The following is an 18,383-nucleotide window of genomic DNA, read 5'->3' on the forward strand; positions in this document are numbered from 1 at the left end:
CTGGCAACTGCCGGTTCTGTGGGAGGTATGGAAATGTGTGTCTTCATTTCTCAGTGGCCCAGTTTTGCCACCTGTAAAATGGGGTAATAACAATATCTACTTCATACAGGTGTTGGGATTAAGGAAGCACGGAGAGTGCTAGCACATGCTGGGTGGGCCATATGAAATCATTATTTTCGTAGGTCAAAAGTGGTCCCTGAGTGGCTGTTTCAACTGTTCAGCCCTATAGTCAGTGCCCAGTTAGTCACTACGGTTGTTTTTGTGTTTAGTTAATTAATGTGTTTAATTTGAATGTAATTTATTTATATTTGGTAATTTTTGTTTAGCTTTCAAGCTATTACATGGGCTGGAAGTGTAGGAGCTTAAGCCTAATTTTCTATCTGTGTCTGTGTGAGTAGCATTATAATTATTATAATTAGGGTTAATTAGTTGACAATGGGGGTAAGAGAGGTTCCTTCTGTGAGACTTTGCTTTCCCTTTAAAGGAGAAAGCATTTTTCAAATTTGAGAAATCCTGCAGGAGACTTTCCCCAATCTGCCTCATTAAATTCACCTGCCTGTGGTTTTTTCTCCCTCACTGCAGGATTCTGATCTTAGTTTAGGATCAGCTAGAAAATCTGACAATCGAACTGGGTTTTTTGATTTTTCCTAACAGAACACACACTCCATGGGTGCCTTTTTGAAGACTTTCACGCCTCCTGGAGAGCACACAGTGCTGACTGAACAAGTGTCTTGACGTAAATGAGTAAGCTGATGCCTTCCAAGGCTACTCAAGTGGATTGTGAGAAATATACTAGCTAGCAGGCATGTTCTAGATCTGGTTCAAAATACTTCATATGTGTGTTGTCTTCTCTGGGCCTCATAAGAGCCCTATCACAAAAACGTTACGATTTCCCCCACTTTGCAGGTGAGGCAACTGAGTCACAGAGAAATTAAGAAACCTCCCCATGGTTAATCAGCTGGCAGGAACAGTCAGAACTATAGCCTGGCTGGCTCCAGAGCCCGTGGTCTTAGCAGCTGCACTGCACTGCTCTCCAGGCTCTATCTGTTTGTCCTCACAATGATTCCAGGAGGTCGGTACAGGGTCTGGGTCCTGCCTGGCCCTGGAGCCAGCACTGAACATCCTCTCTGCTTTATCACCTGGGCCTGGTCAGCCCTGGGTATGCTGGGTGTGGTTCCATTGCTGGGCTTAGCGTGACCTCCTTTCTAGTCTCAATGCTTCCACCCCTTCTGCCGGTCTTTGCTTATGTGCCAGCTTTTCCTCTTTATTTTTTTCCCCATGAAAGTAGAATGACAGTATTCACTTTTATTTATTAACCAAACTCCTCTTAGAGAAAAAGCAAGAATATTATTACTAATAATAAAAATCGTTTTTGTATCACTGTAGCCAGGATGGCTGATACGGGTGTTAGGGAGGATTGTAATTTATGTATTCTTTTTCTTCCTTAAGAATACATAAATCACAACCCTAAAATTAGGAACAGGGCCTTGGTATTGGCCCATGCGATCAGGGATCCTGAAGTTTATCCTTCACTAACTTAATGATAAATCCACTTCTGGCTATGATGTTTTGGGATTTTAACATCTTTTGTTTTCTGTAATTCCTCTTACTTCCAATGTCCTATTACTGGTATACTTACTTGATGATTTGTATGAACCTAGACATTTACCTTTTTCTTTATAAAATGTAATAATAGATCAAACCCATTTCCATTTCTTCCTTTCTTTCTTCTTCCAGATGAGCTGCCCTGGTTGATAGGAAGGAATATGGATCTTTTGTTGAATTTCATTGATAATACCCTGTTATCTCCTCCCCAGAGGGCCTTGGTAGGGTTGATAAAGTTGTTGTGTCACCTGGCTCCTCCACTTGGCACCTTGAAAATATGTGGCTTTGGTTGTAAGACAGCAGGTCGACATCACACCATGATCACGCCTGACTAATGACTGGAAGATGCATCTTCTCTCCTTATATACTAGACAAGTCAGCACTTCCTCCCCTGCACTTAGCAGCCTTTGTGGGGATGTATAAGAATCACGTGAACGATTTTGCTAATAGAGTTCAACAATTTGGTTATTAAGCCAGAACTATTCACAGTAATATGTATAATAGATAACAACATTATCTATACTTATTTCATAGAGGATGATGAATGAATAAGTGAACAAGTGAAATACAAACAAGGACAATTGAAGAACAGAAATAAGAAAATTCAGTAATAAGGAGGAAGGGAGAGGAAGCTCATGTGGCTTTTTCAGTATCAGTAGTCAGAAGTCAGTTTGGATACCTATAATCATTTTCTTATCCATAAGAAACTAACACAATATTTTTTTTTCCTAAGGCAATTAATTTAGATGCAAAAACAAAAGTTTCTATTATCAAGGACAATCTGCTTTTATTAATAACCCCTACATCTTTTTCTGCCTGAATGAATACTATGTAAGATCTTATTATATTTTGTTTTGCTACAACAGTAGACTTCTTTAATAACCATTCTTTATGGATACTTTTAAGTGAAGATGGCGCATTTCAGAGGAAGAACTCCTACTTCGATAAAACAGAGTTAGGAGGTTTTTTGCCTTCAAAGTCAGAGTGAGGAAATTTTTCCTTCCTCAAAATAATTGTGCTAGTTTGAAAAGTCAAGGTATAGTGCAGGTGGTGAGTTTTAGCAGATTCCAATACCCTTTCCCAAATGGAACTGCGATGGTCTTGGAGCTATCAAGAGACATATCGTATGTAATTCAAGGTATTGGTTGATCGGAAATTTGGAGATTTATTTGCTTTGAAAAACATATTCTTTATTAAATGAGAAAACATGGGTTAAGATTTAGTGGTTAGCTACTAAGGAACCCAATGATTTAAAAATATATGTATAGCCATAGCATTTTTATATAAGCCATTCTTTTGATGTTGGTTATTTAAATTTTTCTTCTATAATTTTTCTCACAATAAGAGAAAGCACAGGCTGGCTCTCTACCCTATAAGAAATTCTGGAAGGGCTTTCCACACCTATCAAACAAACAAATACAGGTTTTTTTGAACTTAAGTATATTAAGGGCTAAATAGAAACAGTCTTCAAGGCTTTTTGACAAAAACATGGTCAGGATTCTTGGAACCAGGAACAAAACCTTGCTCCATGCAAGACAGGAACTAAGATAGAGTGTGGCTTGGTTCTTCTCAATCCTAGGTGAGAATCAAGAGATTAAAGGTACGCCATATTCTTCATAGTCTCCACTCACTTCCTGACAGCTACAAGAGCAGGTGCTTTAGCCTCTGAGGTGAGAAGGAGAATAGTTTGAAGAGAAAAAGCAATGATTTGTAAGCTGCAGTGGGAAGAGAAGAAATCCAGCCTCTTTCTGCCTCCAGGATCCATGAAGCTTGGGAGAAGGAGCACCCTTCAATGCAAGCAGTCCAAAAGGAAGTGGTATGCTCACCATGAGCCAGGCTTCCGTCAACACCCCAAACAATAGAAAGAATATTTTATGAGGAGGTTAGAAATGTGAGGGTTGTTTGTTTACACCTGGCTTTCAGAGAATGGGTGAGAGGAGGCAGGAGGGGCAGAGAGCCTTTAAGAATGTGCATGAGTGTGGCAGTGATCAAAGGTGAGGAGGAAGGTGATTTGGAAGAACTAATAGGACCCACATCTCAAAAAAATATTCTCTAACACCAAGCAAAGTGGCCCAAAACACCATGCAATGGTTTCTGCCAATAAAACTTGGCGATTCCACTTCTGGGAATATATCCAAAGAAACCAGAAACACTAATTTGAAAGAACATAAGCACCCTTATGTTCATCACAGTGTTATTTACAATAGTTAAGGTTTGGATGCAGCCCAAGTGCCCATCAATACATGAGTGGATAAAAAAAAAATCTATTGTACATTTACACAAAGAAATACTACTCAACTGTAAAAAGAAAAAAAAAGAAAGGAAATCTTACCTTTTGCAACAGTATGGATGGACCTGGAGAGTATTATGCTAAGTGAAATAAGCCAGTCAGACAAAAACAAGTACCATATGATTTCACTTATATGTGGGATCACTTGAACAAAATAAACTAACAAACAAAACAAAAAACTCATAGATGCAGAGAACAGACTGACAGCTGTCAGAGAGGAGGGAATAGGGGCTGGGTGAAAAGGCGAAGGGACTGAGCAAAAAACAAACTAACAAAACTCATAGACACAGACAACAGTATGGTGGTTACCAGAGGGAAAGGAGGGTGGGGGATAGAAGGGACTAACAGGGGAATAAATGGTGATGAAAGGAGACTTGACTTGCAGTGGTGAACACACAATACAGTGTACAGATGATGTTTTATAGAATTGTTCCCCTGAAACCTATATACTTTTATTAACCAATGTCACCCCAATAAGTTCAATAAAATTTTTTTAAAAAACCTTGGTTATAATAGTATAGAATATCTCCATGGATTCACAGCAGGTAGTGTCTGCTTTATAATTATTACCAGCACTTCTTTGTTTCTGAAGTTTGGGAAGCACTCTAAATTAGCAGAGGGCAGATGGATGGACCACTGTAAATACAGAGTAGACTACCTTTGTACAGTACCAACGTAACTTTTCTTTGATCAAAAGATGAAAGACGTGTGCCTATTAACCTAAATGTTAAATTTGCAACAGGGTTATTTTGAACACAAAATTAAGTTTGTTTGAGATTTAATTCATTTATAACCATTGTATTGCCTCTGAGTACATTTTTTTTCTTCCACATTTTTGCAAGGTCTCTAGGATTAGAATTCCTAGAAAAAAATAAAATGAAAAGATGACATTCTTAAACATATAGAAGCATTTAATAAAAGACACAAAAGCAAAAATTCCTCCCAACTGCCACTCTCAAGTAAATAAAAAATGTCAGGCTGTAACTAATATGTATGCAGTATTTCATTCCTGCCTAGAGAGCTCTCTTCCTCCAGCCCCTTGTGGCTGTTTGCCCTTCAAAATGTCTTCTTGTCGGTTCTCGGGAACCTTCAAATTGATAGAGGAAGCAAGAAGCGTATAGCCTACAAGCAGAAGAGAGTTAACACAACATCTTTTAGAAATGTGAATATACTGCTAGGCATACTTGGCCAAACATCCTACAGGAATTGAAGCAGTTTTGATGCAATTGACCTTTAAATAAGATTGGGACAAGGTAGAAAGGGAGCTCTTTCCTAGAACTCTAACCTTGCCAAGGGGTTTCAGAAAAAGAAGTACATTTTTCTAAAGCATTGATTTTGATGCAAATAAATCCTCAATTCAGACTGGGGAGGTGTGAACATCTATCTCCCTGTAGGTTATGGAAATGAAATGCCAGTATCTACGAAGTCTGAAGAGTAATAGTCTGTTCTCTATTACTGACATTTTAAAAACCAACTCTAAACTTTTAGTTGAGAACACTTTAAGAAGTTTTAATGGAAAAGCTTATTTGTTACAAAGGAAAATTAGACTAGTGGATGGACCCTTTGGAAGACTCTTGAACTGGTCAGAGCTTGTGGTTGCCAGGGACAGAAAGCCACCTCAGATTAGGCCGGGCGAAAGGGGTATATTGGCTGGAGACTGGGGCTGCTAAGGGAAGAGTTAAAAGCTGGCCAAAAAAAGCAAGGACTGCACATCGGTGGGTCTCTTCATTTCTCATCTCTGCCTTCTTAGCTAACAAGCTTCATTCCCTTCTTCTTTCTCCACATGGGGAGCAGCGTGTCATATACATCTACCCGAGTTTCACTTCTTGGAGGCATCCGTGCCAGAGAGGATGAGTATTCTTTTTCAATTCTGTCTGGAAAAATCCCCAGGAAGAGCCTCACTGGCCTGGCTTGGATCAGATGTCCAACAACAGTGACCTATAGAGAAGGGCCATGTAAGAAGGTGGTGCTCTCACAGAGTAAGAGATGGCGGGTGTCAGTAGAAGAGCGAGGCCGTAAGAAGGGGGAATACAGGGCAGAAGGCATTCCAAATGCCCACTAGGACTATTGTTTCAACTTCCTATTTTGATTTGTAAGTTGTGGTGGGATGGTATTCTAATTTTAGGGAAGAAGATTATGCCAGTAGTTCATTTCCCCATCTTCTGGCATTTGCAGAGATTTCATTTAAGCTACCATTAGCTTCGTTTTGCAGGTTAATGAGGTTGTTTCAAACTCTGTATTATTTATCGTAGTGGACATTTTTGTAATTTTGCTAGTCCAGCATTTAGTCCTTCTTCAGGGGACAACACCTACATTTTTAAAATTCTCAACTGAGGATATATTTATTGATTTTAGGAGAAAGGAAGGGGGTGGGGAGAGAGAGAAACATTGATTGGTTGCCTCCCTGATGAGGGATTGAACCCCAAACCTTTTGGTGTACGGGACAGTGCTCCAACCAGCTGAGCCACCTGGCCAGGATAGAGCCTGCATTTTTTAGTGTGTGGGGAGGCAATATTTCCTCTATACTCAAAGCATGTGATTTCCATGAAGTTGATACAATGAACTTGTCCTAGTAACATGCTAGTGACCCAGCTCTGGCCATTTGCAATGCCACTTTCCCTGGTGGGTCTTGGTCCAAGGATGGACTGCGCTACTCTTTTTGGGCTTTTTCTGGAACCAGAAAAACATTTTTTTGAAAAACAGTCTGGGAATGATTCTGAAGCAGCTGGCCACGGATTGGGAAGACCAGAATGAGAGTAAAGACAAAATAAAGGACAAAGAATAGTTAAGGGATGGAAATTCCTAATAACAGAGTCAAAAGTCCAGCTGCATCCAAACTGGGCAGTCAGGTGAGACAGTAAAATTCTTCTCCCTCCTGTCTTCCCCTCAGTTTTGGTTACAGCCTGTTCGATTTGTATTTCTGTACCTTTCAACCAATGTGAAAACTGGAATTGTCTTCATGAGCGGAACTATAATTCCTTGTTAGCTCTCCTGCTCCGGTTTTTTATGATCCAGGTGCATGCCGCTGCATAGCAAATCACTGCCAGACTTAGTGTCGTGAGGCAGTAACAATCTTTTATCTCTTGTGGTGTCTGTGGGTAGGGACATGGGAAGGGCTTGGCTTGGTCGTTCTCGCTTAGAGTCTGTATGCACCTGCAGTCAGACAGTGGCTGGAGCTGGCAGAGGGGAGAGAGGGGACTGAAACAGTGGGGGCTGGAAGGGCAGCTCTCTCTCTTTAGCAAGTCTCAGCAGCTCTTTGTGGACTACCTGGGCTTCCTCATGGCCTGGCACTCACAGCACTCAGAGTGCTCCCATGGCTTCAGTGTGAGTGTCCCAGAGTGCTGGGTATAAGTTGAATCACATTCTATGACCTAGCTTTGAAAGCCATACTGTTATTTCTACTACACTCTGGTCAACTGGTCAATAAGGTTGGAACAGAATCGAAGGGATAAGTTGTAGACTCCACCTCTCAATGGAGACATATCAAGGAATTTGAAGACATTGTTTAAACCACATAGTATAAGCAATTCTGGAACTGTGAGAAGGTACTAGGATCAGAATGAAGTATTTAAGCACACTTAAATACATAAATACATAAGAGGACATACCCTTAGCTTATACTTTTGGAAGCTGAATTAATGTTTTCAGATTAATAAGTCACGTCACTATCAAGCCTAGTCTATATATATTAAAAATTATGTCAAGATTTGTCATGATCTTTTGGGCTTCAGAATTCCATTTTTCTTTTGTATTGGCCACTTCAAATTTTAATATGAATAGCATTGAAAAATATTTAGATTTGCATTAGTTCTAGACTTCAAAGTTACTTATATATTGATTTAATATTGAGATGTTTTTATTTTATACTTGGTACCTTAGTCAGTGTAGCTTTCTGTATCCAGAGTAAGGAGTTGGGAGTATCTTATTTTATGGACTCTATATGAAACAGCAGTTGGCGTATGGATTTGTAAAACCCAGCTTGGGTTGTGGTCCTATTACTTTGCCTCTCTGACAAGTGTAGAAATCCTCCTTTATGCTATATAGTATCATGGAGTGAAAAACAGAATGCAACTCTTTTCAACTTTCTCTCAGGTGGAGGAAGTCTAATGGATCTCAATTTTTTTTTTTTTCCTGTTTCAGAATGTAGCAAGTAATCCACTGGAATAAAACCAGCAGTTGAGTAACTCATGCAAAGGTAATTTAGAGCACAAATTAAATCTGTCAGAGTGGTATTAGATTTGCAAAAGCTCATAAATAACAAATGAAAGGTCACAGAGCTGTGAAAATGAGAATGTACTTCTTCATAAAAGAGAGCTGTAGTCGGGGGCAGAATCCTCAGTGCATATTCAAATAGCGGCACATAAAATGAAAAGGCAACATCCTTTCTAAATGTCTAGGACAGTCCAAAGGCACAGTGGGCTCTGGGGAAAGGCATCAAAGCCCTAGAAGAGTCCTCATATTATCTGAGCATGTCCAGCATCCTCTTTGTGAGGTTTAGGGATTAAAGCTCCGTGAACTACTGGGAATGTATACAGAAAAGGTACGGCCCCCTCCGGCAAGCCCATATTTCAGGAAAAGGCTCATTGTAAATGCATGCCACTCGTTTTTCATTTTTCAGTTCCTAGAAAATACTAATAAAGTGACTAGTGCTTCATAATTTACTGTGGGAATGTAAGCAGTTGGTGATATTAGTAAACAGTTCTGCTCATCCAGTTTTCCTCATGGAAAAGCGAGGTGGAATATCTAACTCCACTACTACAAAGTACACAAGCCCTTTTACTGTCAATTGTATGTAGATCTTTCTTTTTAGTGCTGTATTGGGCTTGACTTTTATAAGGGAACAAAAACTTTATAAAAAGTAATGTGTGGGCCTCATCAAAATTAAACATTTTTGAGTGTCAAAGGACACCATCAAGAAAGTGAAAAGTCAGCAAGGAGAATGAGGAGAGAAGATTTGAAAATTATGTATCTGAAAAGGGTCCTGAGTCTGAAATACAGAAAGAACTCTCACAATTCAACAACAAAAAGACAATAGGCCAAGTAAAAATGGGCAAAGGATTTGAATAGACATTATTCCAAAGAAAATATACAAATGGCCAGTAAGCACATGAAAACATGCATCATTAGTCACTTGGGAAGTACAAATTAAACCCACAGTGAGATACCACTTCACACTCACTAGGATGGATGTAAAAATTTTTTTTTAAATGAAAGTAAGTGTTGGTAAAGATAGGAAATTTGAACACTGATATTTTGCTGATGGGAATGTGAACTGGTGCAGCTGCAGTGGAAGAATGGCAGTTCTTAAAAAAAAAAAATTAAACATAGAGTTACCATAAGACCCAGTAATTCCACTCTTAGGTAGATAGCCCAGAAAATTGAATATGTATATCTATACAAAAACATTCACATGAATGTTAATAGCATTTTTATTCACAATAACCCCAAAGTGGAAATGACCTAAATGTCTATCAATTGATGAATGGTAAGTAAATGTATATCCATACAATGAAATATAACTCAGTCATAAGAAGGAATGTTGTACTGATTGATTCTATAACGTGGATGAACCTTGAAAACATTATGCTAAGTGAAAGAAGCCAGACACAAAAGGCTGTATGTGATTCCATTTACATGAAATGTTCCCAATAGACAAATCCATGGTAATAAAAAGTAGATTAGTGGTTGTCAAAGAGTGGGGAGAAGACAGGAATGACTGCTAATGAGTGCAAGATTTCTTTTGGAGGTAATGGCAATGTTCTGGACTAGGTGATGGTTGCATAATATTATGGATATACCCCAAAATGCTGAATTTTATATCAATAAAAGCATATAAAATAAAAATAACAAAGCCTTAAAAAAGCAATGGTGTTTACAAGGATTAACGACACATACAAATGTAGGGGAGTGAGTTCTTTGTGGAGTGAACCTTGATCAATGGGGAACAAGAGACGACAGGAAGCAACCGGGCAGAGAACTTCTCCCTCCTTTCTCCTTCCATGGACTACACTGAGGTGCAGGTCTTCCTTGCAATGCTGTGGCTTGTGACGTGCGAGCAGCATCGTAACCTAGGGTTAGGACCCCAGTGTTTTATGTTGTCTGGCTTCATAGTCTCCCTGGCCCACCTCTCTCTCCCTTCCATCTCCCTTCCTTCCCTTTATCCTCAATTTCCTTGGCTTGCTCCCTTCAAATAAACTCTTAGCACCTTTACTCCTTGCCCTAGATTCTGCTACAAGGACCACCTGAGCCAAGGCACCAAGGGAAGGTCATGGTAGAAGAGGGAAGGAGAGGACATTGTCAAATGTGGATTCTGTTACTGTGTGGGAGACACCGGCATTTTTGAGGTTATATTCACTGGCTGTAGGTAAAAAGCTGGCTTTCCTTTGTAGATAAAAAGTGAAATTATTCTGTCAAACCTATTCTTTGAGAAGCACTATAAAAATAAAACATACTCATCAAAAATTTCCTAAGCATGCGAATTGAAGAAAAAGAACGATATTAAACATATGCTAATTGAGAAAAAGGAAGAACATTATCTGAAATCCTATGTCATTTCGGTGTCTCTCCTTTCAGTACCTTTTCTAATCACACATAAACCTGGAAATACTTTTTCTTTTTCCAAAAAAGAATAATTTCTTGAATAAAATATGTGTGATAATAAAGTCTCAATTACTTTAAGAATTTGGAAATTCTCCATTAAACACACAAAATTCATGGTTAAAAGAAGTAGGTGAATCTTCCAAATTTGAAAACTTGCGCTAAACAAGCCAGGCCTGGAGAATTAAGCTTGCTCTTTCCTGTAGTGAGTAAAACTGGTCTCTCTCAATGAAAGAAATGATTGCTTTATCTTAATCCATGACCCCCCACGAGTACGGCGTGTGAGCATGCACACACTGCTTGCACCGAGACAGGAGCCTTAGAAGGGAGGCAAGGTGCTCATGACCTGTGCATTTTCCACATATTTTATACAAGTAAAATCTAACAAAGCAGACATGTAAGGATCACGGGGCTGGAAAACAGGCATGGTAGGGTAGCCGGGGCGAGGCACTGGGATAGTGTAGATGAGGGATGGCAGGAAGTCACCCGGATTTCCATGAGCCTCAGCATATTAAAATCCTGGTGGCAAAAAACAAAACAAAACAACAACTCATGGTGGCAGGAGGTACCTTCCCACTGTCCTCCACTTGCCTTGTCCCGGCCTGGTTGGCCATAGGGCAGATGATAAGGTGGAGGAGATGTATGGATCATGATTTGTCATGCTTAGTAGTTTTGAGAATTACGTTTTTCTGATTTAAGGGAAGTGAGCTGTGTTTTGAACCATAGTTAATTGCACCATATTTACTTTCACTTAGAAAAGTATGTTGACTGATATTGAACAAAGCTATAATAGTAAAAACATTGGGAAATATTGCATGGCATTTACTGTGTCACAGACAGTTTTCTTAGTGCCTTACATATGTTAACTCAGTCCTCATTTTGCAGATGAGGAAACTCAGGCACAGAGTGGTTAAGTAACTGGCTCAAGGTTGCATAGCAAGAAAAATTTAGAGTAAGATTTCAAACTCAGGAAATTAGCTCTTCTAGCTCTGTATTGTGTTACTCAGATATAGTCAGACATGCTGCGAAATGAAGGCTCATGGCTGGGTAGCCATGCCACGATATTGCAATAAGGTTAATTTCAGATGGCATTAAGTAATGCATAACTCTTAGTGAAAGCACTGTGCAGAGGGAGATTTTTAAATCAATAACTGGAAGGAATACTGTGGCTAAGAAATGCTTTAATAAAAATGTGCCACTTGTATTGTTTGACATACAAGGGGAGACCAAAAAATAAAAAAAAAAAAGGAATTATCTTCTGGAGGGTGGGCCCCTTGTAGTACAGGCTTCCCCTGCTTGGTGAATGTTCTAGGAACCCATCTGCATCAGTGTACCAGCTGGCATTGTTGTGAGAGGCTATGTTCAGTTTCAGTGAATTTTTTTTTAAGACTCTTCCTGTGCATTTGCCCATTTCACCATTGTTGATTTACAGATGCGGCTGCCTGCACTGTGCTGAGTGTTCAGCAGAGTTTTGACCAAAACCAGCATGACTCCCATTCTCTATGCTCCCTATTCACCCACTCTCACTGCAAGTGACTTTCTTTTGTTACGCTGGATGAAAAAAGTCCTCAAAAGGAAACATTTTGCTGATGTGGAAGAGGTGAGACAAAAAATGGCAGAAACACTAAATGGCATCAAAATCAATGAGTTCAAAAATTGTTTTGAGCAGTGGAAAAAAAGTCTCGATAGGTGTATTGCATGAAATGGAAAGAACTTTGAAGGTGACTGAAGTTTAAACATGTAAGAATAAATGCACAATTTTTTATAAATAAATTCCGGGGTTTTTTGGGTCCCCCCCTGGTATTGAAGCACTGGTGTGGACATCAAGTTTTACATTAAAATGAACTTAGGTAGGCAACTAATTGATATTTAATGTTAAGTTATATAAAAGTAAAACTGGATAGCTTTCCTCACACTGAACCCAGCTGCAGATAGTGAGGAGGGGGCAGTGCTGAGGTGCCATGAACTCTCCCTGCGACGCTGTGCAGAGGCGTTACTCAGGTGCAACCTTGCCTGACCAGACTGGATGGGCCATGAAGCACTACTGCATTCATTGAAGAGGAGACAATGTTTGTCTCTGTCACTCAGGGAGGGGGAAAGAGCACTGATATTTGTTTCCTCGTCATTCAACCAGGTGCCTAGCACAGTGCCCTGCACTCCCATTTATTAAGGGATTTGGGCAGCCCATTCTCTTCCTGAATGCACATTTGCCTAGGGAGCCAAACTGTAAACAGAAGATGGGTCGTGAGCATGAAATTGGTCTGGCTAGCATCATCATCAAACTGCTACAGAGTGTTTTCCAACAAATTTTCTATATTTTTAAAAAAATAACGAGCACACCGATCCATGTGGAATTAATTTTAGTGTATTGTGCATTGTTTGGTTTCAGTTAATCTTTTTCACAATTTTTAATCAAGTTATAATTTTCTTCATTTAATATTTTTCTCTAATGTAATTTTGAAAAAGTTGCTTATATTATGGAAATAGTTGAGTCTGTTTCTGAGCTTTGATTAATATTACTCTGTGGTATATTCTAATAACTTATTAGTTTATATTGATTTTCTCTATTGATTTTGTTTTGTAATACATTTACTCTTGGCCTATTTGTTTTGGTAAAATAATTTTAGAATAATTTTGTTAGCTACTTTATGTTTCTTTTTTATTTTATTAAATGTATTGGGTGACATTGGTTAATAAGATCACATATGTTTCTTTTGATGCTGTTTTGAAAAGCTCATTGAATATTGGTATTAAAATTCGTAAACAAAATATCCAAATCATGTGTTTTTCATTATGTCAAAAATAAAATGAGCAACTTGACCCTTGCATGGGCAATAGAATATTGGTATTTGAAAAATGGGATGTGACTCTACAGGAAAGCAGTAAGTTGGCAATGTGAAGAACTGTGAGTGTAAGATATATACTGGTTTCTACATTCTAAGTAAGCCGGACCATTCAAAGCTAGTAGAAGGCTTTATTGCCTCCAGTTTTATTGAAAAGGACAGACTCAGAATAGGGGATAGAATGATGATTGCTTCGGGCTACAGTGATACCTTGATCTCATTTCATCAGTTTTTGTTTATACACCACAAAACAGTCTTTGGGAGAACACGTTTTCACCTAGTGTTGGAAAATATGGACTCAATGGCCAGACAGCCTGGGTTGGAATCAACTCTTCTATTTGCTAGACTTCTGTTTACTCCAAATGGATGACTTCCACAGTGCCTGACCAATGATGCTACTTACATTAAGGAGGTTTTGAGCTAGAAAGGCACTTTTTCGTTTGGAAGAGGCCCATTTACCTACATTCCTTTTTCTCCCAAGTCTGAAAGTCTACCCTGTACTCGTTTGCATGGGCAACATGACCCAGTGACGCTGCACTCATACTTGGCCTTTGCCATCATCAAGGAAATGCTTCTGAGCTTTGTACCTGACGTATTTATTGTTGCATTCTGGCAGCCATCCCTCGGCCTCCTGGCGAAAATAGCTGGATTTCATTAAAATTCAACCTCTCTTGATACAATCTCTGCTGGGTATTAGAGGGGACCGCTACCAATGGAACTTTAGCGACCTGATGTAGAAGAGATTTGGGCTGGAATTTTCTAAGTGCTCTAAAATTACTGTTTCTCTCCATGTCTACTCGCTTCCTTGTGCCCTCGGCTCCCTGCCCTCCTTATACTGTCCCCACAACACAGGACCTTAGCCAAGTCTCCCATGGCTTTTCTGGGCTGGACACTGAGATGCATCTTGCTTCATATTTCAGGTGCAAGTTCCCTCCTGTCGTCCATCCCCAATCCTCGCTCCTGGGCGCCCTGCATGAGCGACGCCTCAGCCTGCCATGGACCCTGGCCCTGCCCTGGCCTGGCTCCTGCTCCTGAGCCTGCTGGCTGATTGCCTGAAAGCTGCACAGTCCCGAGACTTCACAGTGAAAGACATTATCTACCTCCACCCTTCAAGTAAGACTTTGTTCTCTTTGCTGTAGAAATGCCACCTGACTTCAAATAAGACATGAGTTGAAAATGGCCAGGAGAAGGCAGTGTTCAGTGCAGGGAAAACCTCTGGTGATTTAATTGGGGGTTGCAGATGCTACCAAAGATGCCATATGTTTTACCATCACCTTTTTAACGGGTGTTTGTTTACTATTTTAAGGAAAATTATTAGGCTTGTTTTCTCAGTCCCCTGCACCATCGCTGTGATTCGGAACGCCCTCCCCTTTGACTCATGCCACCTCAGTCAGTTATCAAAGTGAACCTCCAGGTCCCAGGAGGACTGTGTACAAGATCAGTCCTTTACAGGGAAGATAATAGCTGGTCTTCCTGTCTGTGCATCTCGTTCTCAGTTTCAGCATAATTATCTCCCACAACTTCCTGTTCCCTGTTCCCTTCAGTTTCCTGTGTTTAAGAATTATCCGGAGAGCACATAATAGTGTACATGCACGGTCCCTTCCCTTGAGAGTCTGACAGCATAGCCGGCTGGGGCTGTACCTGTGGGGTCTGGCTTTTAGCAAGAATTTCAGGCGCTTCGGCTGCTGATATTCTAATGACCACACTTGGATCACACAGCACTGTCGCTTCCTCTTTTCATCTCCAACTCTGTATTTATCTCCTCCCTTTTAGTTTGGTTTGGATTCTCTTCTGGATTTCCCCCTTGGTAGTGAGACCTGGGTATATCGTGTATATTCTGACCTTTAGCATTTGCCCTGAGGTACATTACTCTTTTGAAATATCTGTTCCATCAACATTTTTTGCAGATCCCGTGAGTCAGCATTGTGATGGGTATGAAAGACGGAAGGCAAAGAAAACCTAGTCCTTGCCCTTCAGGATCTTAGAACCTACAAAGTGGAGGACTCCTTTAATATTGCGCAGTTAGACTCTTTAACTTATGCAGGGTCTGGTTTAGATGAGAGGAGGTCCGGGAAATTCACAAGGGGCCGTCCTGTCATCCTCACCATGGGCCAGCAACTAGTTTAGCTGCTGCATAGCCTTCGAACTTGAAATAAATGCCCTGGCTTGGGGAGAGTTAATTCAAAGAATGCATACAAAGCACTTAGCACTGAATGTGAGCCATAGTAAATGCTCAGTAAATGTTAGGGAAATCTTTTTAAATGTTAATTTCCACATTTCTAACATGGGTGAAATAATACATACCCTGTCACATTATTTTGTGGACTAGAAATAATATCTGTAAAGAGAGAGGCATATACATAATAGGCAGCCGGAGACCTGCTGTTCATGCTGCTGTTATAATTGGCTTAGGAAGCTGAAAATACTTTACTCTAATTTTTAAATACCAAATATGCTTTTGACAACAGTCTCTCACCAGTATAGTCTAGTACCTGCTGGTGAATTGTATTGGAAGCTCATCTGGCTGCCTGTTTTTGCAGGGTTATTTATTTTAGTAAAATTCATGAAAAGAAGGTATTTTGATACTTGCTCATTTTCTAAGATTGCATTTTATTTTTCTCCAAACAACCATGCCTTTTAAAATTAGACTTGGTGAACAAAACCTAGATTTCAATCTCTTGGGTTTGATTGCCAGAATTTTCAGCTTTTGGGGGATTCTTTGTTTACTTCAGTGACAGACTCAGAAGTCACTGTGCCACAGAACAGGGCCACACCTGGCTTTCTCTGAGGCTGTGTTGTATACAGGGTGGGAAGGAAAACTGAGGGGATTGAGCCCCTATTCAGAAAGTCAATTTCAGAATGAGATCTTTGAAGGCAAGTTCTGTTCGTGTGACCCATGTTAATTAAATAGACCCACAGCTGAATTAAAAGGAACTCACCATATAGAGAAAACTGGTGGGGTTTTCTGGTAGGATTTTGAAATATGGAGATGGATAGAAGAAGCTGTTCCTAAGCTAGATTGTGCATACACACTTTGCCAGCAGGTTCAGGCTGAGTTCTATTTTGGAGTCTCTGTAACTGATCATGGGGAGTAAAAGTTCGTGCTTGACTGAAGGGACCATCAATGGGTCCTACTTGGCTAGAATTTTGTTTTCTCTGTCTACTTTAAAGCAGAGTTCACTTCACATTTCTGAGCACTACTCCAGAAGTTTCTGGTGTTTGTTCGCTTGTTTTAACACTTTGAGTTTTTAAACGGTCCCAGTCCTCTGCCCTGCGCAGCACCCACTAGACCATGTTTAGATGGAGCAATCTCTCTATAAATAAGCAGGTTTCTGTAGGCTAAACTATAAAAAAATATATGAGGGAAGTGTGGAATTACAATATTTTCATCTTGAATTATTAATATAATCGCCTCACTATGTAGATGAAGGCACAAACAGCTTTCTTGGAGTCAGCGAGGGAGCCAGATTCCGTCAATGTTAGATACAGCTGGGAACCTGCCCAGCGAGAAATTGTAGGGATGCTGGAGATGAGAGGAGACATACAGGTTTTCCACGCCAGACAAATATAAACTCATCTCTGCTGGGCACTGAACAGCCCTCCGAGATAGTAAGTGGGGTGAGACTGGAACCCGGGTTGAGAAAGCTCAGTCTCCCATGACTAATCTCCTTTGCTCTCTAATTCCCTAATCTTTGAAGTTTCTAAGCCCTTAAAAAAAGTAAACATGGCTTTCAAACTTGAGACACTGTCCTCAATAACATTCTTTTTCATAATCTGTATACATTTTTTATGTGAAAATTGATGAATTTCTTCCCTGCCCATGAGTAAAGTACTAAAGCCTAATAAATCTTTTAAACAAGAGTTAGTGTTAAGAGAAATGGAGCTTCTTACTTGGTTGTTAGACATGATATGACTTCAACCTGTTCTTGGCCTCCATTTCTTTCCTTGTAATATATATCTTTCCTGAGATTTTCACTTTTCCTCTGGTTGAGTATTCTGAGTCTTTCCTGTGGGCCAAAGCACTCTGTCCCTGCATGGGGCTTGCTTATGCCTAGATAGAAAGCCAACTAAATTTTTCATTATTCTATATATACTGCATAAGTTTTGGGGAGTAAGGGTATTTTCTAGAAAGGTAGCAGGAAATATATTTCTGTTAAAAATATGTCCACAGTATTAAAATTATACTGACAATATTTTGTAGCCAAGTGGTCTGAGAGATAGGGCAATTTATTAGATTTCTAAAAATTTTGTGTTTGCATCCAGTTTCCAGAAACAATGGAAATTAAATTTGGCAAGAATAAAAAAAAGTCTGGCTGTATTACACAGAAGCATACATTTTAAAACAAGATTCTTTTCTCACCATGGTTTTGGTAACTGAAGGCCTTTGTCCAGGCAAAAGTTTCAAGAGATGGAAACAAAGACGAAATCTTTTCCGATGCCTTGCAAATGAATTATGGTCATTGAACTATGGCTGACCATGAGAGTTAATGGACAGATTATGTTACAGGAAGTAACTGGGCACTTTGGCATTTCTTTTTTTTTTTCTTTACAATCACCTTCTCTTGAGGGACCGAGGACTTATGCCCTGAAATACAGAGTACTAAGCTTATTAACCCTGTGATCAAGAGCCAAATTAGATTGATTCACAGCTGGGGCCACAACAATTTGAAACTCTGCTTGTTCTGTAATGCTTTGAAGTAACAGAGAAAAAATAGGACATCTCTTAGAAATCTTTTTCCAGTTTTTAAAAAAAAAAAAAAAAAACCTTATCAGATGCAGTATCAATTAGCAAGTTACTGGAGATAGTTGCTCAACTGTAGACCTTATTTTTGGCTAAATATTTCCAGAGGGAAGAATTTATCCATTACTTAGTATTGTGCTATAATTATCAACTTAAAGCTGAGTCTGTCTGCAGAGATTTGTTACTGAAAAGGGTTTGGCTACTCATTAATCAGTACTACTGCCACGATGTAAGTTGAAGTTCACGTAAGCAAATATTAGCATGTCAATTTTGAGAATGCACACAGATACGAAGTTGTAAATTTAAA

General features: G+C 39.6%; 1 protein-coding gene across 1 annotated transcript in view; it reads left to right on the forward strand.

Moving 5' to 3' along the window:
• Window positions 1-18,383, forward strand: part of LYPD6 (LY6/PLAUR domain containing 6) — a 119,896-nt gene that overhangs the window by 78,579 nt on the left and 22,934 nt on the right. Inside the window, exon 2 of the mRNA XM_090267386.1 lies at window positions 14,256-14,448. Coding sequence (XP_090123512.1) covers window positions 14,331-14,448 — 118 coding nt within the window. The 5' untranslated portion in view covers window positions 14,256-14,330. The remainder of the gene's footprint in view (window positions 1-14,255; window positions 14,449-18,383) is intronic.

The sequence above is a fragment of the Furipterus horrens genome, unplaced genomic scaffold (assembly GCF_987537825.1).
Source record: "Furipterus horrens unplaced genomic scaffold, mFurHor1.1.pri manual_scaffold_1, whole genome shotgun sequence".
In the NCBI taxonomy this organism is placed as follows: Eukaryota; Metazoa; Chordata; class Mammalia; order Chiroptera; family Furipteridae; genus Furipterus; species Furipterus horrens.